Raw genomic sequence first — 27,204 nt, 5'->3', positions numbered from 1 at the left:
GATGGTTAATTAAGATTTTCTCACAAATATATTCTGATATAAACATTGTACATAATCTTTGAGTATGAGCTATTACATTTGGAACACTTTCAACAAGCCTCTGTAGAAGTCTCATTTGGAACATTTAGACATGTTTGGATTCTTAGCAGTTGAATTATTTCAAGTCATAAGTCTGGCTTCACTACATCTCAATCCACACTAAATGACATACAGAAAATATGTTTTTCAATAGCACTGAAGTCTTAAATCTTTTTCCCAATTCACCACCAACTTGCTTCAAGCTATTTTAGTCAGTATAAAAGTGAAGTACCCCTCTCTGACTAAAGCAATTTAGGTGGCAGATAATTTAAACCTGTTTCTTTGGCCCAAGGTTAGCCAGGATGTCCAGCATAACAACCAACAGCCTAAATTTTCATCCAAGTCAGGCACCCATTAGAGCTGGCTGGACTCAGTAGCGTCCTAAATAGTACACCCATATTTAGGGCTACTCAGGAAACTAATGAAACAACTTTGCCATACAAATGAAAATTCAGAATATTACTTCAATCCATCTGGTATTGAAAGAATTCTTACATTGAGAATGAATTTGGTAATTTAATCGCTATTACAAAACATGCCGCTGGTCAGATTAAACATTTCCCGTGGCCGAGTTTGCCCATCACTGATCTATATTTATGGTAAGAATTTTAAGAGAATAAAAAAAAATCAAATGTAAGGTATCTCAAGCTTGCCATGATTCAGTTCTTGTGTGTTACTATTAAGAGTTGAATTTTGTGAATTAGTAATATCACCAGGACTATAATCTAAAACATAGAGTTGCAAACAAAGACATGTATTTGATCAGGCTTAGTTAAAAACATTTACTAAATTATGGACAATGTTTGTATTTTATTTGGACCATGTGTACTGTAGATGTAAAGTATCTCAATGACACTTATTTCTAAATGGTGCCTAATTCTAAATGTATTTCTTGGCTATTAAGTTCTGACACCAAACACAACAAATGAAAAGAAACAAGAGCTGAGTGATAAAAGTACATGTATTAATTCTCCTCCATTGTTCATGAAGCACCCAATGACACCTGCTAGTATTGTCAAGTCAATGTTCATCCATTAACATCAACCAAACTAAGGGAAGAGGGGGGCGGGCAGGGGTAAGAGAGCAGTGCATTGTTTGTAGAGCCACAACAGAAGAAATCACACTAATGTACACAATGCTCATATATACTCACTAGATAGGATAGAGACATTTATTTACAAGACTTGCTGACAAAACAAAGTGTTCAGCTTGTCAAACAGGTTAGCAACTGAGATTAGAGAAGCTCAACAATTACAAGTAACCAAGCATCACAAAGTTTTAGTTTTAAAAATACTGCTTGAAATGAATAAAATAGGGAGAGGGGAGTAGCATGGATAGAAACGTCAAAATTTATTCTGCGTCCAAAGCTATGCATGCCCCTTTTTAAAAAGGCCAATTAGTGGATAATACTTCACTTTTCCATTGCCAACATTCTAATGTTGTACTAGTGACAAGACATCACTAATGTTCAACTGCAACATTGGTCCAAGTCCAATCCCAGACCTCACCCACACCAATGCACAAATATTTATTGGTAGTGAAGTATGACAATGTATTTTTAAAAAATTGGTTTAGTTAATGTCATTTTGAAAAGGTTCAAGGCTGCTCCATCAACTCCCTAATCAAGTCACTAAGTATTTCCATTTGTGCACATAAGATAAAAATAAATACAAATTACAATTTTGCACATGAATTAGGAAATTTTTGTTTCAACTCAAACTGATCATTTGTTAATGTTTTAAATACTGGACACCATCAAAATATTTTTACACTAAGCCATTTTTCTTTTTGAAAATATCTTTTAAATTAACATTCACAGCAATCTTCCTCCTTTCCTTTGGTTCAGCTGGCTCAAAGCAAAACCTGGGGAGAAACAGATTGGGTTCAATGCAACTCAAACTTAAATGGAGGAATACAGTATTGATTTCATGGAGTTATTAACATTGACTAATCTCACATTGGAATGGACAAATACACTAAGAAACACTTGAAGGGGAGGTATCCCTGAAAATCTTATTTTTGTTATTTCTAAAGCTAGGCCTTTGAAAAATTTGTTATGGTAACATATAATGATATTTTAAAATAAATAATGCTTAAAAAAAAGTTTTATGAATGATGGTTGCCATGGTAACGGTGGCCATATTGATTGTTGTATACAAATTAAAACTCTGAATTTTGTAAAAACTATTGATCAGAAATACATGAAATTGAATTAAAAGATAAGAAAAAAGAATCCTCTAAATTGGTACAATGTCAGAATTAAATATTTAAGTATGTTAAATTTTTTTACAAATTTTTGACTTTTTAGTATTTTTTAGACCTAAAAAAAACAGGATAAATATTAATTAAAATTTTTTTTTTTTAAAGTAAATAAAATATTGAAAAAACAACATTGTACCAGTAAAGTAAATGATGTCCTTAAGAAGTGTTTCATATTTCATTAAAATCTATCAAGTAGTTAAGGAGAAATTCCTAGTAAGGCATAATGACATAAGCAAAAACTAACATTTTGAGAAAAATGAGTTTAAAGTATACATTTTATTAAGATTTTGTCTCATAGCCCTTACAAAAACATTAATAAAACATGTTTTAGACACAGATTTAAGCAATAAAAATGATTGTAATGTAATGAAAAATGATTGATTTACTTAATTATGTTATTAGTTAAAAATCGATATCCTAGACCTAAAACTCGATTTTCTCTAGGGATACCTATCCTGAAGTTACCTTTTAAATTCTTCCAGCTCTCTCTCAAACTCATCCACATCACCATCTAACTCAGATTCAGATTTGGGAAGAAAGATTTCATCTAATGAAATACAAGATACAGGAATTACTGACTAGATTTACTTGTAGACAAAGTAATTAGCTGTCTCTGATACATTTCACAGGACTTACCCACACCATTAATATCACCAGTTTTATTTTTCTTCTTATTCTTCTTTGTCTTGCACGCAGTCTTCACCTTTGAGAAGAGAAATGTCAAGGAATAATGTGAAGAGAGATGTAAATTGAACAAGTTCAGTCCCCTAGTAACACCTGTATCTGTAGCCAATAGTTTAACAGGGTTATCACGGCTAGAACATTAACATGGCTGACTTCAACGCCATTTCTCGACACACGCACCCCAAACCCATGTGATCACCAGGACACAGCCCTGTGTTTTTAACTTGGTTATCAGGCTGATATGACACCATAAAATGTGATCAACTTTGTTATATAGGTACTGAAATGTGCATTGTCTCCTAAGATTTTAAAGAAATATAATTGAATTCAATTTTCAATTGTGGGATCATATAAACATTTGTAATTAGGAAAAAAATTCAAATATGAATGAAGTAAGCTGACAGCTGTTAAGCGATTCAGCGGTGTCAAATACAAACAAACCCAAATGATGGTAACTCTGAACGGGATACATTACGTTTAGTGTTACCTCCATTTGAGTTTGTATTCGACACTGCGAAACCGTTTAACACAGCAAGCTATTTCTAGCCAAAGCTTAAAACAAGATACAACTAATGATCTAAATGGTTTACAACAGCTTACTTGTTCAGATGACATCCTTGTCCCACAAGATGGTGACTGAGATGCTGAGCTTCCACTTCCAGGACTATCATGAAGTGATAAGATCACATTACTTGGCAATGCACCACTTGGAGTGGAGGAAGTTTTGTGATGAGATAATGACCCATTTCTAACATCTGGGTTAACTTGACTTTTACTTATAGTACTATTTAATCCTATCAGCTGATCACTGGCTACCTGAGATGTTGCTGTGTTATTCCCAGGGGCTGTCTTAATGGCAGGTTTCTGTTGACTGCCCCTATGATTTGTTTGTTGCTCATTTGACAGCTGTTTATTAGATTTGCCATTTTCCATCTTGTTGACTGGGCTGCTGACTATGCCATTACTTTTGGACTGTGATGTGGAGTCTGTGTGACCTTTAACCTGCTGCTGCTGCTTTAGTGATGTGGCAGGTTTGTGCTGTGTACCATTATCAACATTATTAACATTATTTGGTTTAGATTGCTTTGATACATTCCTATGAGTGGGTACAATAGTCGACCTTGTGGATTCAATGATAAAGGATGATCTATTCATTTCTTGTTTTAAGTGGGCATCTATAATGCCAGTAGGTTCTGATGTATCCAAAACTTTTCTGTCTGAAATTGATTGAGATTTTTTAGAGATGGATTTAGCCATACTAGTCTGCTGTGGCAAAGTGGCAGGGTTTAGCACAAGGTGCCTGTAATTTTGTTCTTTTTCTATCTGATGATCTTTTGCAGTGAATAAACTGTTTTTGTCTAATTTAGCTTTCTCCTCCAACTGAAGAGTAAAAAAAACAAGGCCTGTATCCATTAAATACTAATTTATTAGTATTCCTTAACATTCAAGACAAACCTAAGCCAAGTTTGGACAAATATTCTACAAGTGTGTTAACAACTAGAACTAGGAGAACAGAGTTTCTCAAACTAGTTGTCAGGTCCCAAGACTGATGTGAACTCAGTTCATCAAAGACACACACACATATACTGTTCTGTGTGCTAACTAAAATCTACAGTTCACTAGCCAGTGCTAGGCCTCCAAATGATATTGAACATAGTTGTGAATGTCTTCTAGCACACAAAAACACAAGTGTCAACAGGTCATTACATTAGATCTAAATGAGCAGTATGAATAGAACTTACAATGAAGAGATTTAAAAGTAATTCAACAAATGCTATAAAATTTCTATACCATTCAATGAAAAGAAACAGAAGAATTTTCACTATGTAATAAATAATTTCCTAAATATTAAAAAATAATAGAATGTGATTATCCCATAAAATTTCCCAATTGCAGAGCACACACAAACACACACCTTTATTTTTTTTTTTAAAGCTAAAATATCAAGGTGTAATCGCTAATTAAAAAGTTTCTTTTTTTTTTTTTTGTCTTTGCATGCAAAATAAGCTTTAAAAAAAAAAAAATACCCTTTTCTGTTTCTGTCTTGCTCGTTTAGCTGCTTTAGCTGTGAGCTGTTTGACTTTGGTCTCTTCTTCAGTGCCATTGATAAAACTTAATAAAGCCTCCAAGCCTTTTTTTTCCAGTGGATCTTTGCTTTCTTCTTTCCCTAGATCCTGCACCAAGCCATTCTTTGATCCAACCTGTTTGTGTTTACTCTCACTCTGCTACACAGAAATAGAAGAGGTGGACAAAAACAAAGTATTAGTAGAAGTGACGGGTCAAAACAAAGTCTAAATATGGGTGGGAGGTCAAAAGAAAGTTTAAATATGGGTGGGAGGTCAAAAGAAAGTCTAAATATGGGTGGGAGGTCAAAAGAAAGTCTAAATATGGGTGGGAGGTCAAAAGAAAGTCTAAATATGGGTGGGAGGTCAAAACAAAGTTTAAATATGGATGGGAAGTCAAAAGAAAGTCTAAATATGGGTGGGAGGTCAAAAGAAAGTTTAAATATGGGTGGGAGGTCAAAAGAAAGTCTAAATATGGGTGGGAGGTCAAAAGAAAGTCTAAATATGGGTGGGAGGTCAAAACAAAGTTTAAATATGGGTGGGAGGTCAAAAGAAAGTCTAAATATGGGTGGGAGGTCAAAAGAAAGTCTAAATATGGGTGGGAGGTCAAAAGAAAGTTTAAATATGGGTGGGAGGTCAAAAGAAAGTTTAAATATGGGTGGGAGGTCAAAAGAAAGTCTAAATATGGGTGGGAGGTCAAAAGAAAGTCTAAATATGGGTGGGAGGTCAAAAGAAAGTTTAAATATGGGTGGGAGGTCAAAACAAAGTTTAAATATGGATGGGAGGTCAAAACAAAGTCTAAATATGGGTGGGAGGTCAAAAGAAAGTTTAAATATGGGTGGGAGGTCAAAAGAAAGTCTAAATATGGGTGGGAGGTCAAAAGAAAGTCTAAATATGGGTGGGAGGTCAAAAGAAAGTTTAAATATGGGTGGGAGGTCAAAAGAAAGTCTAAATATGGGTGGGAGGTCAAAAGAAAGTTTAAATATGGGTGGGAGGTCAAAAGAAAGTCTAAATATGGGTGGGAGGTCAAAAGAAAGTCTAAATATGGGTGGGAGGTCAAAAGAAAGTTTAAATATGGGTGGGAGGTCAAAAGAAAGTTTAAATATGGGTGGGAGGTCAAAAGAAAGTCTAAATATGGGTGGGAAGTCAAAAGAAAGTCTAAATATGGATGGGAAGTCAAAACAAAGTTTAAATATGGGTGGGAGGTCAAAAGAAAGTTTAAATATGGGTGGGAGGTCAAAAGAAAGTCTAAATATGGGTGGGAGGTCAAAAGAAAGTCTAAATATGGATGGGAGGTCAAAAGAAAGTCTAAATATGGGTGGGAGGTCAAAAGAAAGTCTAAATATGGGTGGGAGGTCAAAACAAAGTTTAAATATGGATGGGAGGTCAAAAGAAAGTCTAAATATGGGTGGGAGGTCAAAAGAAAGTCTAAATATGGGTGGGAGGTCAAAAGAAAGTCTTAATATGGGTGGGAGGTCAAAACAAAGTTTAAATATGGGTGGGAGGTCAAAAGAAAGTCTAAATATGGATGGGAAGTCAAAAGAAAGTCTAAATATGGGTGGGAGGTCAAAAGAAAGTCTAAATATGGGTGGGAGGGTCAAAAGAAAGTTTAAATATGGGTGGGAGGGTCAAAAGAAAGTAGCTGGTAAAAAAAAAGTATTAACCCAATAGCTCTTACCAAATGTTATGATATGTATTTAGAGTAATTTTGTGTATTAATCTCAAGACAAAAAGAGTAGATAGAACTAGACAGGAAATACTACATGTTAAGGGACGCTAGTACGGAAACAAGATAGAGACGCTTATCGAGAAGACTCGACTTTCTTGCTTATCGAGAAGACTCGACGACCATTTTCCCTTGTAAATAAACGTTTTTAAGGTTTGAAAAGCGTATCTTAGTTATTTCAAGAGAGTTTGTAAAGCTGAGCAGCTGTGGGAACTCGCATGTGATGGCATAGTTCTGATTGGAGCATAACACACAGTATCAGGTGTCTTTTACAGCCTAGTCCTAATGCAGTAGAATGCGTTAGCTCGCTAGCAACAATTTTTTGTACTTTCCTTTAAGAAGAGATCATCATGTCTTGTTTAGAATGAGAACAACCGGATGCGTGTCACTTTTTTATAATTTTTTAGAAGAATTTTTCAAACGAACAGGCCCATAGCCCCAGAGTATAAGCTCCCACCCAGGAAAATGAGTATTTTTGAAGCATTTTATTTTTTAAATGTATTAAAAGTATCTTTTTTTTAAACTAGACATATCGTTCTATTTTTTACAAAGCTTATATCAACTTACTCTGTTTGTCTGGTAAAAAGTTTGAAAATTTTTTTTCTCCTACTTCCGGTTCTCGGATCAAGTTGAAATTTTGCATAATTATTCATTGTCAATGACAATACACAAATCAATATAATAATTAACCAATTAGTTAATCGATTAGTACTAAATAATTAATTTTGTTAATATGGTAGAAAGGGAACTAAACCCACCCATTATGAGATAAGTGGCAGTAATTAGCGGTTCTTTTCCTTATATAAGCTTTGGTTTTGGAAGTTTTATTTTTTTATTTAACTTGTATAAAGTTGTTTATTTAATTATAAGTATTCGATCATAAATTTTTATTAGTATTTTTTTTATTAAGAGTTATTCCTATTCCTCATTGCTTCAGGGTATTAAGTATTTTTCAAGTCAGAAATCGGACCTATTCAGTTAATATAAAAAAAAAAGGGGGGGAGGGGGGGGAGAGGAAAAAATACTATACAAGTAATATATATATAGTATATATTGGCAAAAGAAAGTAGAATAAAAAATATGGAGAAAAGATGGTCATGAAATGGATTCATGAAATGTATTAAACATCAAGTATCGTAAACTATATTTCTATATTTCTTTAAGTAGACTATTAATACAAATATTTGCTTTCAAAAAAACAAAATTCTGCCCGTGGAGAAGTATGACATATGAGCAACTTAAGGCAATGTATGCACAATGTGCTCTTGTCTAATTTTGTTTTGTAGGAAAAGCAAGCCTAACTCAGCCCAACTTAAATGTCTATTTAAACAATTCCTATCTGTATTGGGACTAAACACACTTATTTTGGCAGTCTATCAGTAAATGCCATTTAGCCAATAACCAATTGAAGGACTAGTGGACTATAGTGTGAACTATGGCTTTGTACAACCAAAGACTGAGGAGACACATTTTGAAACTTTCAACTACTCAAAAGCTTTGATAGTAAAATGACATGTTGCTCTCCTCTTTTTTTCTCTTCCAATTGATCCAACTAATAATTTTTAGTATTGTACAAAAACAGGAGTGAAAGCTTTTATAACTTTTGAGATGAATGTTAACATGTCAAACAAAAAAACTTCAAGGAAAAACAAATTAATTACATATAAATAATATCAGAATCAAATATCTATTAACATATGCACAGTCTGTTCACATCTCTTTAACGAAAAGGTTTATTACTGTATCTAAAAGTAGCTGCTTTGCTAAGTTTTATAAGTTGCTAAGCAAAAGAATTTGAGCCAGTGAGTCTTCATATGGTACTTAGTTTCTACCTCAACAAAGCTAAGTAGTTATACTAACCCTCTTTTTTAATTTCTTCCTGAGCCTGTCTTTCATTTCTATATAATTTGTACTTGTTTTAGCAACTTGAGTCTGTTGTAAATACAAGAAAGAAAAAAAAAAATACATTTTGACAATTAAAAAGAAAATGATCAAAAGAGATAAATTATTTTTGGTAAAGTAAAAAGAGAATAAAATTACATTGACATTGAATGTATACATTACCTATTGAGAAACAGAAATATATATGCCAGAGTACACTTGGTTGTGTGCATCAATGTATTTAAAAAGCATTTACATATATTGTGTTAATATAAATATGTACATTTTTGTGAGTACATTTTAAAGTTTTCACGAAATTCAAAATATACTCAATGTATAGAAACACTCTACATAAATGCATGTAGTTTGATTTTGCTGAGCTAGACAATAATCATCAGACACTCTTTAGAGTACAATGTTTCAAACTTGAACACAAAAATGCTTAGTACAAATTGTTTAAAGCCTTTTTAAATGATTACAGACAATCCCATCTTTGCCCTTTGCACATGTAGATAATCAGTACTATGTTTAACATAAGCACACAAACAAGCAAGCCTAATCTTGTGAAGTGTAAATATGAAGTTCACTTTCACTTAATTGAAGTAGCCATAAATTTGCTACTAGTTTAAAAATGTAGCATAAACTTGTGATTCATTAATTGAACAATAGATTTAGTTAATAGACTATATTCATTATAGAGGTATTTCTCTAAAACTAAGTCATGAAATAGAGAATGACATTATAGAAAACTGCTTGTTAGGCCACTTACATTATTATGTCCAAAGAATTCACAGTAACAGCAATCACAATATTTTCCTTCCTTCTGATTTGAAGTTGAAGTGCTGGAACTTTTCTCTGAACAACTGTCATCTACACTGTCGCAGTTGTCATCATGGTGATGTGCTTCACACTCCGGGTCATTACAAGGGCTGGAGGTGTTCACAGCAATATTGCTCACAAGGGCAGACAGACTATTATTGCATGCAATATTCTGACCAGTGGAAACAGGAGGAGCTACTGCAGTAGATGTAGGGGTCCCCGTGCTTGGCCTGAACATTGGATTTGAAGAGTGAGAGCAAGGAAGTGAGCGAAGAGACCGAATGACCTCTTCTTTGTGATGATGAGCAGGTGAAGAGTTCTTATTAGCCTGTGGTGGAGGCAAGGCTGGTGAGGCTTGCACACTATTATTTACTCCTAGATTATAAGCTTGATGTTGAACTTGAACTCCTGATGTCTGTTTATTATTGTAATTTGAACTGGCAGGTGATTTCTTACAGTGATGGCCTCTCTCCCACCTGCTAGAAATAGCATTGCCTCCTAGGGGTGAAGGCCGGGAGCACTGTGGATTACTATGGCATGCAGTGGATGATTTGGTAGAGACTGAGCCACCGGGTAGAGATGCTGAAGGTGCTAGAGAGACTGAGACAGGGCAGGATATCATCAGACTATTGGCTGAAGTGGTTGAGTTCAAACAAGACTGGGGAAGGTCCAATGGCTTGCTGGGGTCAACTGAGCTTCCCTCTGAGGCATCCATATTGCTGGGACTGGTCAGAACTGAAGAGAATTGTTTCCCAACAACTGATTTAAAAGCACTAGTTGTATTTGTGGTGGAGGTGTTAGTGGTGTGAGTCACCAAGTGGGATGCATAGTCAAACATGAAGGTAGAAGCAGATGTGACCAGGGGTGGTGGGGGTGGAGGCAGACTTGCAGAGAGAGCTGAAAGACGCTGATGGTGCTGTTGGTGATGTTGCGAAGCAAGAGATCCTGGCCGAGGTAATGTGTTGTCCCAATCACTGAAGATTAAAAAAGTTTAAACAAAATATTAGTGAAAAAAGTTTATTTAAAACCTAGCTTATGTTTGTTTTAATTTTAAACAACAACATAAACAAAATTTTGTTGAAACTAGTTACCCATAAGAATGATACAATTGTTCCTGAATTCCTTCAGTGAAGTCTAGCTTGACAGGGAGTTGAATGGAGGAGATCAGTTGAGAAGATAGATCCGACCCATAACGCTGCTGGTTGTGTTGAGGAAGACCATGGATATGTGGGTACAAATGAAGTTCAGAGGGAGATGGAGAGACTGGCATCTAAACAAAATCAAATGGAAGCCATTGCCAGAGCTACATTTCATTTTCAAACTTCAAAAAACAACAATTTATAGCTACTACACATCCACATAAAATTAAAGAAACAAACAAACCTGTATGGGTAATGTTGTAGAGATGATATGGCCACTTTGATTGAGACAGGCATGACACTGACATGTAGCACACAAGTTTGTAGCATTGCTTACATCACCATTAACCTGACTTATGACAGTATCTCTATCTAAACCACCAGATGTTATGCTGTTCCTGACTAATTCTGTATCAATTTGTCTGGATATGTCAAATTCAAGTTTAGGTTGGAACTGAAGGATAGAATCATTATTAAATACACCTTTAAAATCAAACTATACACATTAAGAATGGTAAAAAATTACAGCTATGGACTAATATGGAATTTAAAAAAAATCAATTAATTATTAACATTTAACCATTTCTTTGAGTTTTATTTATTTTTTGTTTGGTAAAGGAAAACAATCCAAGGAATTATTGATTCATCTAAATAAGAAATAGATCAAGTTGAAAACAATAGGTTTAGCTTCAATATTATTAAAACACACAAATTGTTAAGTGCAGAAAATAATAATAAACACTCATTAAAACCAGTTATCTACAGAAAGAACATTCCAATGAGCAAGCTTGTAGAAGACAAAGACTGTTTAGCCTAGCCTTGAGCTTTGGTTACAATAGAAAATTTAACTAGGATGACACTAGTTACACTAGAGTATTGTATCATTACTAGAACACACTAGTTCAGAAAACACCACAAAGTCTATCTAGTGAAAACAAGAATATAAAGAAACACAAGCATAGTATAAAAGTGCTTTGAATTGAATGTTTCAAAATGTCAACTTAAGGATTATTCTTGTGTGCTTAAGTCATTAAGGAGTTGTGTTTATGTAAGAACATCCTAACAATATTAACAAATCAGCAGAAAAGAATGGGACAAAAAGATTCAAAGTCAATGATAATTATGGCAAGTTCAGGATCATTTTATACAGTCCCAGTCAATCCCCACATTCCTCAGATGATTGATTCTAAAGGAAATGATTTTTAGATAAGTACTCTTTTCTATCTTGCTATCATACATGTCAAAGTCTGGTTCCAGTTCCATAAGACAGTCAACACATTGACTTCATGACTGCAAATGTTCAACAAATGAGAAAAGGCATACCCCCCCCCCACACCCTCCGAAAAATAAAACAGTAAAATCATGGCCATCTCTTGTGACCTTGTGCACAGCATCTTTTTGTGAGTTATTACTGGGAAAATGAAACAAAAATATCAGAGCATCCACTTTTGTGCTACTGGCTGAACTAAGGTTTGAAGTGTTGAAAGCTCTCACCACACAAGTCTGATCAGCTTTGACTTGATGGCATTGGGCACAACTGTGCTGTGTGTTCAGTCTATCACACAACAGATGATGGTGATAATGTTGCTGTTGGTTAGGACACTGGACAACTTCCCAGAGTTCATCAGCATCTTTCAGATCACTGAGAATCTACAAAACAAATATAAAATGCTAACAACCCACTATTATTTTTTTTTTTTATTGAATGGAATATGAAAGTAAAATGTTGAAAGACTGGATTTAACTTCAGGGTTCCCCCACAATTCTGAGATTAGGATTCCAGAAGATTTCCAGGAGAAAATATTTGATTTCAGGAGTGGAAAAAACACAAACTTTATATTTAGTAATAAATATAAGTACCAACATATGTCGTACATGTTTAAAATTTTACTTTTTTTTTTCATTTTCAAATTAGCAAATTCGAAAGTAACTGATTGGCTGAGAAAAAAAAAACAACTGATAAACTGATATTTGCTCAACTCTCTCTATATATATATTGCTTTTATTAATCAGCATTGTAACGTATAACACACTATCAATAAACTATTTCAATGGAAATCTATTTCATTAATTGTTTTTATTATTAACAATAGCTGTCTATTTAATCTATAAAATCTAGGTCTGAATCATTGAGCAAGAAGTGAATTTGAAAGTAAAACCATGAATAGTTTAATTTTATTTAGCAGTTTATGGACACTATACTCTATAGTAAAGCCCCATCTACTTCACTATCTAGATATATAAAACTAAAACTCTTAACTAAGAGAGAGTCTAGATCTAGATTCCACAATCTAAGTAGATCTCTAATAAATATAGAATTCTAGTAATATAATCTATACTTTATGTAGATCTCCTAGAATTTAGATAAAATGTAGACTATGGGCCACCCAATTTACTTTGCCTAAGGCCTCCTGAACTAAAGACAGTAAAGTAGAATAGTAGATCTAAGTCTCTAGATTAAGTAATAGTAAAAGACTCAATCTATAGAACGAGAGTCCTCAGAGGTAGAGTTTAGCTAGACATCTAGATCTATATTAAATATTATCTAACTAAAATCTAAATTGATTTATTCTAATATCATTACCTATAAAATATAAATTTCATAAAACTAGCTTAGTAGCTAGATCTAGTGTAGTCCTCAATTTAGATCTAGTCTAGATTATATCTAGATCTATATCTATAGGCTAGTATAGGCTACTAGATCTAGATCTATACTATACTGGTAGACTATAAACATTATAACTTATTACTAGAGCTGGTATATATATACAAATCTGGATTCTAAATATACTCACTAAATAACTAGATTTAAGTCTTAGTCACTTAAATTACTAAGTCTAGATAGTCACTGCTACTGCTGCTAATGACACAGTGAGTCTTATCTTATTTATTACAGACGCTACTTCAAAAAAGAAGATGATTACGTCCTACGCGTCATGCATTTAGTCATGCATATTAACCAATGACTTAAATTCTGCTAGTCACTGGTTTTCCTGGCTAGCTCAGGCAACCCATTCCATGCTCTAATAGCACTAGGGAAGAAGGAGTATTTGTACAATCTTGTCCTAGCATATGGGATGAGGAATGTGCCTTTATCTTTGTGTCTTTCTGAGTATTTTATTTAATTTTGTTTTTGTATTTGAAGATTATGGTTCAGTGTTTTATGTATAATTGCTACTTTACTTTTGTCTTCTGTCCTAAAGGCTTTCAAAATTTAGTGATTTTACTAAAGGTGTTACTCTATTCAAATGTGAATATTCGTTTATGAATCTCACTGCTCTATTTTGTGTCTGTTCCAGTTTCTTAATATTTTCTTGAGTTGAGGGGTCCCAAACAGAGGATGCATATTCTATTATTGGCCTAACCAAGGTTAAATAACATTTAAGTTTTATGTTCTTCTTTGATTTATAGAAATTTCTTTAATAAACCCTAATGCTTTGTTTGATTTTTTGATAGCATCATCAATATGGGGATTTCATGACAGTTTTTCATTTATTATAAGACCTAGGTATTTTGCGTTTTTAGTCTGTGTTACTGGTTTACCATGAATAAGATAAGTGGAATTAATTTGTTCTAGTTTTTTTGTTACTCTTAATAACAGACATTTTTCTGGGTGGAAAGACATTTGATTCCCATTTCTGTAATTCATCCAATTCTCTTTGTAAAATATCTGTGTCTTGTGTTGTTTTTATTGTTCTATATATTATGCAATCGTCTGCAAATAATACGACTTTTGTTCCTGAACTAATGAAATTTGGTAAATCGTTTATGTAAATTAAAAATAGTAGTGGTCCTAAGACTGTTCCTTGAGGTACGCCTGAGTTTACTGTTATTGGTGTTGATTTAGAGCCATTTATTGTTACAGTTTGTTCTCTCCCTATCAGAAAATCTTTAATTCACTGATGCAATGGACCGTCAATGCCAAAATATTTTATTTTTTTAAGCAAACTATGGTGGTGAACTTTGTCAAAAGCTTTGGAAAAATCTAGTAAGATAGCATCTATTTGCTCAATGTTATCTAAACCTTTTGAAAAATCGTCAATTAGTCCTATTAGTTGTTTCACATGATCTATATTTCCTAAAGCCATGTTGGTATGGAGCAAGGACATTATGTTTGTCTAAGTGGTTAATAATGTTGCTACATATTATGTGTTCTAGGATTTTACATGTGATGCTGGTAAGTGATACTGGTCTGTAGTTTCCTGGGTCTGATTTTTCTCCTTTTTTTAAATAGACATTAGCTTCTTTCCAGTCCCTTGGTACTCTGCCCTGGTTAAGAGATGCCTGAAAAAGTATTTTGAACACTGGTGCTAGCTCATTGCTTAGTTCTTTGAGTAATCTAGCTGGAATACCATCAGGTCCAGATGCTTTATTAGGTCTGATGTTGGCTAATAGTTTTTGGATTCCTCTTGTACTTCTATATCTCCTATGTTGTCTACTTGGTTCAAATTAAGTGATATGTCTTTGTCTCCTGGGGCTGAGAATGCTGATGCAAAGTATTAGTTTAGGATGTTAGCTATAGTTTCATTATGTGTTAAGTTGTCTTCTCCTTTTAATGGTGCTATGCTTGTTGTTTCCATTTTCTTAGACTTAATGTATGACCATAGGTTTTTGTTGTTATCTTTAGATATTACATTGTTTATGTATTCATTCTGCAGCTGTCTACTTTACTTTTTGGGTTAGGTGTTTAATTTTTATGTACTTTTTATAAACTCTTTCTGACTTAGTTTCTTTAAATTTTCTATATAGATTTTCCTTCTGTTTACAAAGCTTCTTTAATCTATTATTAAACCAGCATTTATTTATTTTGTTTGTGTATTTAGTTGGTATATGATTTTCTATATCAGTCGTGTAACAGTCTTAACTTTAAAGATTAGGAGGAAGACTCTACTTACTAGAACTAGATCTACTAGTGTCTTAGTCTAGTCTCTAGATATAATCTAGATAATTTTAATATCAAGTCTGTCTAAAATTAAAATTTAGATCTAGATCTATATAAAATAGAACTAGCATTTTCATTCTAATTCTAGATCTAGATGTAGATCAATGTAGATATGTTAAAAAAAATAAATAAAAAATCACTTGCAAGATAGAGTACTTAGATCTATAAATGCCAGTGACTATTAATGTAACAAAGGGGTATTAGAACTTCAGTTTTAGGCTGAATTCGCCATATTACATTTTTATTTAATGAAAGCCGACAATGCTGAATGCTGTTTTGTTTTATCGCCTGTAGATCAGCATTTTTCATATTAAATGACACCAAAAATGACAATTTTGTCTTTTTTTAGGAAATTATATGGGTTTTTAGAAGATTTTTAATGATTTCAGGAGATTTGTAGGACTTTTTCATATATTTTGCAATTTCAGGAGATTTCCAGGAAAATCAGGGGACCGCGGGAACCCATTTCATTCTAATTAAGTTCAAATTATTTACTCTTCTCACCTGAACTGCATGTGGTTCATCTATGCATGCATCTTGATTATCAGTGTAATCATCTTCATCTACATCATCATCATCATCATCATCTTCCTCTTCATCATCCCCAGCATTGCCATCAATGTCTTCATTAGAATTACTGGACACTTTCCCATCATGTTTAGCACAGGTCCGTAAGGCATCACTCAACTCTTGTTTAAATTCTTCTCTGTTAAAAACACAAAGTGAAGAACATCCAATGAGAAACAATATGAATACAAATTGAAGGGACATCAACACAGAACCTTGTAATGAAGTACTATGTTTTTTTTAGATGATGCTAGAAGGTTTAGACAAATATTATTAAAAACCCATTAAGATCCACTTAATTCTTACCAGATCATTTCCAGTTAATCAGTCCACATTAGGACAGACTATTTTGATCATAAAAAAAACATGTTGGTCCAATTACACGAACATGTCCTGTGTTACAAGATGGGGCTTGCTATATGTAACATACTAAAATAAGTTATAGTGCAACATATATGCCAAAGGCAAACATACTGTTGCTTTTGTTGCATTGAAAAAGAATTCCTCTAAATGATCTACACATGGTTCTATCAGGATCCTGGCCGAGTCTTTCCATATGTGTGCAGACACAAAGTTGTAATGAAACCTTGCAAGAGGATAAATGCTAGCTCTTTCAAAGCTGAGCACCCAATGTTGACTTTCTTGAAACAAAAGGGCAGTGAAATGTTAGCATTCTGATGTCAACTTGAACTTGATCAGGAGAAAAAGATTCCCTTGCAAGTGATACCAGAACTAGTCTTTATTTTGTTGAGAAGTGGACATGCAGACAATAATCATGCTGATGGTTACCAAATGAACAATTTGTTTTACCATGTTATTTGGTATTTGATATTTTGGGTTTTTGGCCCATTGGCACAATGTAGGCCATGTCATGCCTATCATCATGTTATTTGATTTCATTCAAAAGAATTTGGTCCAAATAAATGAATTACATTTAATTTGTATATAAAATATTTTGGTAATTAACCTGAATAAGTGACTGTACTGTTAGCATAATTAGCTAAGGGATAATGAAATTTTACTTTAATGTGAAAAGAAAAAGAAAATAATGCATTTAAGAAACATAAAAACAAAAAATAATTGATCAAAACCATTCAACTTACTGCAACACTCTATCACAGTCATAAAATGTGGTGAGTTTCTCTTCAATGTTGATAGGTGAGACTGAGCCACTGGTAGAAGTGGTGCTGGACATGGAAGGAGGTGTGATATCAATGATGGTGCGGGTAGAGTCTACAGGAAAGTTGAATGAGTTGGGAGGAGATATAACATCTCCTTTATTGCTGTTGATTATGCCACAAGTGATCATGTGTGTGATGGTGCATTCATCACAAGTACATCTGAAACAATAGCAATATTAGGTTAGGTTTTACAGACATGTCTACTCCCAAAAACAGAATGAGAAACACTTGAGTTAAAACTCAGGAACAATATCCACCCGAGAAATAGCACATGCATAGAATAATAAGTGACTTTATAAAACATACACACAATTTGATTGATCATTTTTCACTGTCCGACAAATAATTATGCCTTATATTCTAATCAGATCATTACTATTAGCTATCTGCCAATAAACACATGACTCAATGCTTTCATGTTTGGATTTTAGATGTATCAATTAAAGCACAAAATTATTTTCAAGTCAACACACATATTGCCAATATTTCTGCTTTCATTACATTGCTGTATTTCATGTGTGTGGGGAAAATAATTTTGAAATGCTTTGTTTAATCCAAGTGAATAAGTCAATGTCAATGACAAATAGTGTCATTCAGGACTCTATCTTGTCTAGTTACTTGTGTACATCTAGATACAGATGACAATTATACTTAGATCTGTACAAATTTTAGAACTAATAAGAAGAGAAGGGAATAGAACCTAAAAAACTAAGAGTAGTGAGGTATTTATTTTTTCTCCACCATATTTTATGAACTGAAAACCAATTTCAAAGAAAACACTAATGGAGTTTAAACTTGTAAAAATATATTTAGTTTAAACTTGCTATTATTATGTATGAAAATGATAATCAATAATAATAGTATCAGTATTTTCAAGTGAAATTGTACTTTAACTAAGGGCTTAATTCAACCATTTTTATTTCACATTTTGAAAACATAGAATTTTCTGGCTTAGCATAAGAAAAAAAGGACAGTAGTGTTATTGTACAGAACCATAAAACTAAAATGTTTGACTAGGAGACAAACTCTTGAAAATGTGAAGCAGTAATGTCTGGTAAGAAATAAAAAAATTCTTTGAAAAAAAATTTTTTTTTTTCAATTGACAGTATTCTAAGATTCCATAAGAAAGAAGAATATCAAACAATCTATTATCTACCTTTCTCTTTTACACAAATGACACAATACACGTTCAGTTGAAGTTTTATGGACTGACATGAAGTTTTTCATAGTTTCAGAATCCACAATAGGATCTTTTAAAAGTTGCTCTCTTAGAAATTGCCTTTGTTGGGATATAAAACTACGAGCTTTACTTGAAACTTGTTGCTGAGTATTCTGTGGAAACATTACAAACATAGACCTTGAGACTGGTAAAGAAAAATAGTTCACACAAATACTTTTTAAAAGAGTGTTTTGTGAAGCAATAACATATTTACTTTCAAATTTTAACTGTGATTTACAATAAAATAATACTTATTCGACTCCCCCACCCATAACAATGATATTTACGCCTGCATTTAAAGTTTAAACTTACTTTGACCTCTTCCTGACAATAGCTTTCAATTAACTGCTGACAGTCTCTCCAAATAACTACAACAACAGACATTTCTTCCTGAAACTTAAGCAGTCTCTTACGAATTGAACTATAAGGATCATCTTTTGATCTCTCATATTGGACAGAGCCTTGCCTATTAATCAAGCAGAAATATCAAAATGTTAGCAAGCATCAATTTGAATAGAAATGTAACTAGTGGAAACTCTACTTCTAAACTTCAAGAATGAATTGTAAAGTTGTGAGAGTACCTTAGCTGTTCTAAAATTGTTGGACCGCTGCTACTGATGTTAGTGTCATTGTGTGCTATTGAGTGAAACAGATACTTGTTTAACAGTTCCCAGGTCACCTTAAAACGACGCAGATGTTCACTCTGCAGTATACAAACAAAAAAGGGTTCTTTCAATAAGATCAAATGTTTTCAACTTCCACACTTAGTTTTTAGCTTCAGTTTTTGCTTCTTTAGTTTTTCTTTTGACTTATGCTTGTTAATTTTTCTCTTCACATTATGCTTTATTCAGTTATTGAACTTTTAAAACCTTATTCTAAGTGTTAGTTTTTGTTTCCTTCCTGAAGTTTATCTTTAAGACTACAGTTACATTATAACTTTTATTATTACTACTGTTTGTATAGAATGTCTTTTTATTTACTTTAATTCTAGTTCTTAATGGCCATATGGATTAGGAGTATCTGGGTCAAGGTTTTGGTGCAGCCTTTAGTTGTAAGTAAGCACACAACTAAACTGAGTAGATCATGAATACAAAATTCCTGGTCTCTTATCAGATTTAAAACTCTCACAAAATAAGGCATGTTGGCTGCTAAAGTCACTACAATAAAACACGATTGGACTTTTCAAAGAAATAAATAAAACGAAAGATCTTTAAACAAGGACCTAAACCATATAAACTAAACAATGTCACTATAAGTTTGTTCAAACTTACAAGTCCACCAAGATAATGTGCTAAAAGATGAGATTTTTTAGTGACCAAGTCATAATAGCACAATAAAGCACTTGTGAATTCAAGAGCTAAGTCTGGTGCATGGATTCCTTTGTCTTTCAACATTTCTAACAATCTGGATTTGATGTCAACTACTATTTCCCTAACTTGAGATTCTAGACGCAAAAACAGTTGATGAGGATCTCTTTTGCATAACCTAAAGAAACATTAAAAAGATATTGAATATGTAAAATAACAGTTATCTTTTTGTAAACATATAAACTTAAATAGCAACAAACAAACAAAATTAAGAAAAATGGTATTATAGAAATAAGATCAAACAAATCAGCATATCAAAAAATTAAATGCCTAAAATGTATTTCTATAATAGCAACGTTTTTCCATTACAAAATGACAGGATTATTTTTTGTTTTATGCCATGCCTCTAGGTCCCACCAGATTAACAATTTGTCTACTATATTATCATTTCAAATTATATTCACATCCTTCCAAAATTATAAATGCATACATCTATATCAGGGATGCCCTATCAAGTCTCTGGCCTGGTGATGATTAGCAGCCCACCATGAAGCAGCAGAGAAACAGTTCCATTGGTTCAAAGGCTTTTTAAAACTGGAAATGAGCTATAGGGTAAGTATGCTTATTTTAAAGACCAGAGCTCTAAATGATATAAAAACATGTAGCCTAATGAAATAAACAAATGCTTAAAAATGAAAAACTATTTGTTATTTTAAGGTAATTGGAACAAGCTAAGAAAAAAAAATGTAGAGTATGGTCAAAATTTAAGGTGAATGGGATCCAGTGTATGAAAAATGTTTGAGATGTGTGAACCACTGCTTGTCAGAGACCTTTAAAAAAAAACGTACTTCTCAATAAGAAACTGCAACCTATCTCCATATTCCTGTGTAAAGACACTATCTTCCTTAGTGCTATACAAATCTTTCACAATGGAATGCAACTCAATCCAAAGTTCTTGCAATTCAATTTGATCTTTTTCATGAATCACCCTGAAGACAAAGACATGAGCATATTTAAATAGAACTTAAATTGAATGTTTCAATCTTATCACAGGGTTACACAAAGCGATCAGAAAATGATTAACTTAATTAACTAATTTCCAAAATGACAATGACATCTATAGTAGCTGGATGCAATCAAAGAGAGAATATTTATTTATATTATTTAACTAATCATAAAAACTAGATAGAAATGTGGATAAATTCTCTTCGTTCGATTGCATAATGTTAATCATAGAAGAAAAAGAGGTCATAACTATAAACATAATATAGTCAAACCTTATAGCTCTATAGTTCTAAACTTTTGATTATTTAAAAGTTATTTTTTCAAAAGCCTTGCCTTTGTTTTTCTTTTCTAGAAATGAAATTCTTTTAAAAACATTTCCCTCTTTTACAAATATATTTATAAATTAAAAGTATTAAAGAAAAAGTATTAAACTATAACACAATCACCTTGCCAAAAAGATTTAGTAGCCTCTTGTTTATTTTCAATATTCATGGATGAAATTGAACAAGACACTGCTAAATCTTTTGGCAAGTTGACTTTTATATAATTTGTTAATACTTTTACTCAGTTCAAAATGTCAACAAAATTTTAAAAATTTTATACTTATTCTGACCTTCTTCAGTTTGTTCACTATTTATTCACATTAATTTTTGTTATGATATTTAAAATTTAGCTTTAATTTTGGATTATCTTTGAAAAGTTTTTGTCTAAAGAAACTGAAAAAAGTATTTCCACTGAAAAGAAAATGTAAATAATACAACCTCTCTTCTTGGCAGTGAGAACATGTCAAAGGATCAATGCAGCTGTCATGTAAATAAGGCAAATCATATGAAGACTGTGGACAATTTGCTTCCTGGAACACATTAAACAAACATTTATTGAACACACACTAGGAATTATTTCATTTCTTCATATTAGTTATAAAAAAACAAAACAATAGAAAGCAGATACATTTACAAAACTAAAAAGAACTTACCAAAAATGACTGGAAATTACCAGCCACTTTTCTACAGCTAAGACAAGTCCATATTTCAAGTTTCAGCTGAAGTAAAAATATACATTAGAAATAGTCATCCATTTTATAATTCTTAAACAAAGAATTCACTTATTTATTTATTAACCCTGAAAACATATTAGGCCAAATGTTACTATTTCTTTATGTTTGAAAACATTTGGTGAATGTGCATGAATGCTACAAGTGAAAATATGTTTAAATTGTCATTTCAAAAAGTAGACGGAGAACAAACTACATGATGCATACTGTGGGTAGAGTTATTTGTTGACTTCTATAGCACAATGAACATCTCAATGCAAGACTTACGGAGCTATAAGACTGAGACTGAGCTGTATTATTTATCACAGGGTTGCCATCAAATTGTAAATCTGAAATTTTATTTTGTATACATTATAATATTTATTTCTGTAATGCTAATGGTAATTGAAATTTCCTTAATTATGACCCTAAAATGAAACCTTACCTATAAGTTCCAAACATTCCTCACCATCCTGAGAAGGAGTGCGGGGTGTGTTACAGTACATGCATCTCTCTAGGTAAGGGTTTGGTCCACGACTGATGCTATGAGCAGGCATGTCTAAATCAATGGGTGCATCCATAAGTTCAGTAATTCTCTGAAATAAATGTTTTAATTGAGATTTAGTTTTAAAAAATTGGTTTAAAATTTAGTAAAAGTAGCTAGGCTTTGATATTTCGATAAATTGATTTGTTGGTATCACAAAAATAAAAATACAAGCATTTCCAATTTTATGTCTAAATGTGTCTTTTTTATGTTAAGACCTATATCTTTGAAAGCCTGGTAAAATGGAATATGATCTTTTGTAAATCTTCTTTACCTCTTTTCAATGACAAGAAAAATTGGTGCTAGGTTGCTACACAATTAGATTGAAGCTCCATATAAGTGCTGGCATAATAAATATCAATGTGGCTTTAGATGATATTTGCAATCCATCAATTAGATGAAAAATGTCAAAAACACAAAATAATCATTAACAAAGAAACTTGATACAGTCAGTGGTGAGGGTATGTGGGGCACTCAATACTGTCAGCAGTTAATACTTGATACAGTCAGTGGTGAGAGTATGTGGGGCACTCAATACTGTCAGCAGTTAATACTTGATACAGTCAGTGGTGAGAGTATGTGGGGCACTCAATACTGTCAGCAGTTAATACTTGATACAGTCAGTGGTGAGGGTATGTGGGGCACTCAATACTGTCAGCAGTTAATACTTGATACAGTCAGTGGTGAGAGTATGTGGGGCACTCAATACTGTCAGCAGTTAATACTTGATACAGTCAGTGGTGAGGGTATGTGGGGCACTCAATACTGTCAGCAGTTAATACTTGATACAGTCAGTGGTAAGGGTATGTGGGGCACTCAATACTGTCAGCAGTTAATACTTGATACAGTCAGTGGTGAGGGTATGTGGGGCACTCAATACTGTCAGCAGTTAAATACTTGATACAGTCAGTGGTGAGGGTATGTGGGGCACTCAATACTGTCAGCAGTTAAATACTTGATACAGTCAGTGGTGAGGGTATGTGGGGCACTCAATACTGTCAGCAGTTAAATACAATACTTGATACAGTTAGTGGTTGGTGAGGCTATGTGGGGCACTCAATACTGTCAACAGTTAAATACTTGATACAGTCAGTGGTGAGGGTATGTGGGGCACTCAATACTGTCAGCAGTTAAATACCTGATACAGTCAGCGGTGAGGGTATGTGGGGCACTCAATACCGTCAACAGTAAGGGTATGTGATCTAGTGATGCACCCAATACTATAAGTGTATGTGGGGCACTCAATACTGTCATTGGTTGATCTAGTATAAATTTGGATGCCCTCATCAATTCACAGATGAAAGGCATTCAATGAAAGACTACTCAATCCTTTTCCCATCACAAATGGTGTCAAATAGGCATATGTGTTAGCATCAACATTGTGAATGTTATAAATAGCACACACGTGGAAAAGAAATAGCTATCAATTTTCTGGCCTCAAACCAATTCAGCTTAAGTTGGTTTGTAGAAATAATGAACATTTTAAACTCAAAATACAACTCAATGGTTTACTATTACTAAAAACATATCTAGAATACAGAGCTCATTCAAATTTAAGCTTTTTAAATATCTAAATCCAAACCAAAAGTGCTTAAAGAGAGTGTAGACTTTGTGATGCTCCACAATGCATCAGTTAATGAAGACTATGGTTTAAAATAGAGGGGGGGGGGGCCTGTAAAAGATGTTTTATTTTTAATTTTGGTAGTTACTGAACCAGAACTCCATATCATTTATATATATTTTTAAAAATCTATATATATCAATCTTGAATTATAATTAAATTGTAACTATTTGTTGTACAGAAATTGAACAATTCATATGGGAGGACATGAGAATTAGACCACAAAATATTGATCAATCAAAAATAGATTTAATGGATAGCATTAGTGTTTCTTCAGTCTAAAGCAGAAAAGGGAGAGATACATAGCCAACATAGCATAGGAATATTGACAACAAATTATATATGTCCTAAATGAGATAAGTAGTCCTTCCTACTTGATTCCAATCAAAGTTCATCTCAGGAGAAAATGGCAAAGAAAGAAACTAGTAGATCTACATCAGAACATGTTTTTTGTGTTCATTAAGGTTATCAAGTGTACTATGATAAAGCCTGGGGAAAACATGTGTTCTCTGTAAAAGATACACTTGTACATCTACCAACCCTACCCTTCTTGACAGTTTGTGAAGTTTGTGAAGATGTTTTATTCTAAATAAGGTGCCTCTCTAGATTTAGATCAATGACTAACAAATAAAAATAAGTATCATGTAAAGAGTGGACTGAGTTGTGAATAGCAATGTTTCTTCTTTCAACTGTTCTGCGGTAAAGGGCATTTTATTTGAAGATATTGTGTGTATATGTGGGTGGCATTATAGCGCAGGGAGATATATGGTGGGTTTAAGACTCTAAGAAAGGTATATAAGACTGCAACGGATGGGTCTAATAAAGAACTGTGCATGCTCCTTAATGGGGGTTTGTGGACCGTTTGATTTAAGGATGAAAGTGACAAAAATAAAAGGGACTGAGTTTGAGGGCTAGAAAATTGTGTTGCTGTGGGCTGGTTTATTGATGGATTTAAAAGTGTTCAAGGCGTAATACACGTCCACCAACTATTTCAACAGTAGCGTAGCACAGGTATCAGGTACAGTTATGGGCTCTTAGAATTCAAAGACGTTTCATTAAAAGATACAATGTATGTGTAAATTCTAAATAAGGTGCCTCTGTAGATCTAGATCATACCTGACAAAATAAAAATAAATATGTTGCAAATAGTGATGTTTCTTCTTTCAAAATATTCCTTGAGAAGGGACTTTTCATTTGAAATGTGTATGTGGGGGGCATGGTAGTGCAGCGAGATGGAAGGCAACACCTGATGGGCCTAAGAAGTGTTTGTGCATACTTTATTATAGGGTGTTGCAGGCCTAATTAGTGGCATAATATATATCAAATATATCTAGGTCTTTTTTAGCTGATTCATGTATGATTGGTAAAAAAAAAAATACCCTTAACCCACGACCTACTTCAATCTTCCCATGAGTTGATGAGGTAAACAAAGTAACAGTATACCAATGGAGGATACACAATAATTGACAATATGAATAGAAGACTGGTTTCACCATAACCATCAAAATAAAGGCACATTTTAAAAAATATGACAGGTGTTCAAGATGTACAGAATTTTTGGAGGGTCTGGATAAGACCAATTGATATAGTAACATCAATTAGATCTATATGACACAATCACATAATTGATGTTAGATGTCAAAACAAAATTTCAAATAGTCTAAGAGGAAAAATACAACAAACACTGACTGATAGAGCAAGATATCAGAAAACGCAAATGGGGTTGGGTTGGGTATTCATTAGGAAAAACAACAGAAAGTATTGCAAAACAGGCACTAGACTGGAACCCACAATGAAAATGAAAGAGAAAGGCAGAAAGACAAAACCAAACATGAAGAAGATTGGTAGACTAAAAGCCAAGAGTGGATCGAGACAAAGACGGCGGAATGAACATACAGATTTAGCTGAGGGGAATAGCCCAAACAGAGTCGGATGGCGAAGTGCTGTTGCTGCCCTATGCTCTATTGGCTAGTATTGGGAGTAAAAATTATTAAATCAAGTGAAATCTTTATAGATCTAGAAGGTCTCAACTGGCTCAACACTGACCTGCGATATTGCAACCTGTCATGACCTGTGGGATGTGGAGACAAATAGATCATTGCCATGTCACAGGTCTGTACGGCAATGCCAATGAGCTAGATCTAGAAAATCTAAATCTATATATTCTAATATTCTATAAATAATTTGGTCTCCATTGCCCACACACAGGTTGCAACATTGCAAGTCAGTGTTCTGGCCTTCTACTTCTGTGACAATTGGTCTCGTTTCCATTGACATTTAATATAAATCACTTTCTTCAAAGTCTAAGTCAGTCTAAACTAAAGTCTAAGTCTCTATAGAAATCTAGACTAGCTAGTTTTAGTAGATTACATGTACTTATTGTACTAGATTGACTAGATCTATGTCACATTGTCACTTCATTATGTATTATTTTTCTATTTAAAGTAAATTTCTTTATAGATCTAATTAGATCTATCTAATCTACATTAGTTAGTTTATTTACACTAGATTTTTTTTATACTAGATCTAGTCTAGATCTACACCACAATTACAGATTCATTTTAAATGATTTTTATTTCTCTATACTAGAGATTATAGATCTACACCTACTGAGTCTAGAGTCTCTAGTCTAGACTTAGACTAGATTTTTAGATCAAGAATGTAAATAACTTTACAGTTTACTTTATTAACTTTATATTAATATTTTATAGATCTAAAAGAAATAAAAAAGGTTGTACCATTGCGTCCTCGTGTGAAGGATTCAATGTAATTCCCAACTCAGTTGCAACATCATTAATGTTTACAGCAAGACTATTTCCAAGAGTTTGAAATGGCTTAGGACTTACTGTTACATTTTCTACACCAAATCCAAATGCACCTATTCGTGAATGAACCGAATTAGAAGCAGAACTTGAGAAGCTATTCTTTGAGTGAGAATATAAAGTTCTGCGTCCTTTTGCACGTTTACCGTCTTTACCACTCATTTTCAATAGTCACTATTATAGTCTAAGTGTAATGTTCATAACTAGTGTATACTATTTATCCCTCTGTAACTCGGTATTAAAAAATTCTTGTTCATTTACTGTCACTTCTATAACAAAATGGCGGAACAGAAATATTTTCCCGGCATGCT

The 27,204-nt window shown here is 33.2% G+C and overlaps 1 protein-coding gene and 2 long non-coding RNA genes across 6 annotated transcripts; 2 read left to right on the top strand and 1 right to left on the bottom strand.

Annotated features, from left to right (window-relative positions):
* Positions 1-1,021: 1,021 nt before the first annotated feature.
* Positions 1,022-27,204, bottom strand: LOC106052354 (protein FAM193A-like). Of its 4 annotated transcripts, none has more exons than XM_013207725.2 (22): positions 26,810-27,204; positions 22,352-22,502; positions 22,195-22,256; positions 21,850-21,915; positions 21,635-21,726; positions 20,717-20,857; positions 19,833-20,046; positions 19,143-19,264; positions 18,874-19,027; positions 18,499-18,674; positions 17,265-17,501; positions 16,099-16,300; positions 12,147-12,302; positions 10,897-11,106; positions 10,605-10,783; positions 9,464-10,487; positions 8,674-8,745; positions 5,052-5,249; positions 3,625-4,404; positions 2,977-3,043; positions 2,806-2,887; positions 1,022-1,941 (listed from the first exon to the last, which is right to left on the bottom strand). In XM_013207725.2, the coding sequence occupies exons 1-22, from the start codon at positions 27,053-27,055 to the stop codon at positions 1,845-1,847; spliced, it is 4,728 nt and encodes a 1,575-aa protein (XP_013063179.2). In that variant the 5' UTR covers positions 27,056-27,204; the 3' UTR covers positions 1,022-1,844. The 4 variants fall into 4 exon arrangements, with proteins under 4 accessions (XP_013063179.2, XP_013063180.2, XP_013063181.2 ...); XM_013207726.2 differs by having other exon boundaries at positions 5,052-5,246; XM_013207727.2 differs by having other exon boundaries at positions 26,918-27,204.
* LOC106052358 (uncharacterized) lies at positions 5,258-6,013 on the top strand. The gene is made up of 3 exons (XR_008779571.1): positions 5,258-5,482; positions 5,513-5,782; positions 5,843-6,013. It is a non-coding gene; the product is annotated as an uncharacterized LOC106052358 (long non-coding RNA).
* LOC129927914 (uncharacterized) lies at positions 6,340-6,695 on the top strand. The gene is made up of 3 exons (XR_008779572.1): positions 6,340-6,412; positions 6,443-6,532; positions 6,593-6,695. It is a non-coding gene; the product is annotated as an uncharacterized LOC129927914 (long non-coding RNA).

Source organism: Biomphalaria glabrata, chromosome 1 (genome assembly GCF_947242115.1).
Source record: "Biomphalaria glabrata chromosome 1, xgBioGlab47.1, whole genome shotgun sequence".
NCBI classification, from domain to species: Eukaryota; Metazoa; Mollusca; class Gastropoda; family Planorbidae; genus Biomphalaria; species Biomphalaria glabrata.
This window is presented reverse-complemented; position numbering and strand designations above follow the sequence as displayed.

Coding starts and splice junctions, on each gene's coding strand:
- LOC106052354 (XM_013207725.2), bottom strand. CDS start 27,055: ATGAGTGGTAAAGACGGTAAACGTGCAAAAGGACGCAGAACTTTATAT. Junction 22,503..26,809: donor CTTCACACGAGGACGCAATG/GTACAACCTTTT, acceptor CATTTATTTCAG/AGAATTACTGAACTTATGGA. Junction 12,303..16,098: donor ATGAACCACATGCAGTTCAG/GTGAGAAGAGTA, acceptor TTTGTTTTGTAG/ATTCTCAGTGATCTGAAAGA.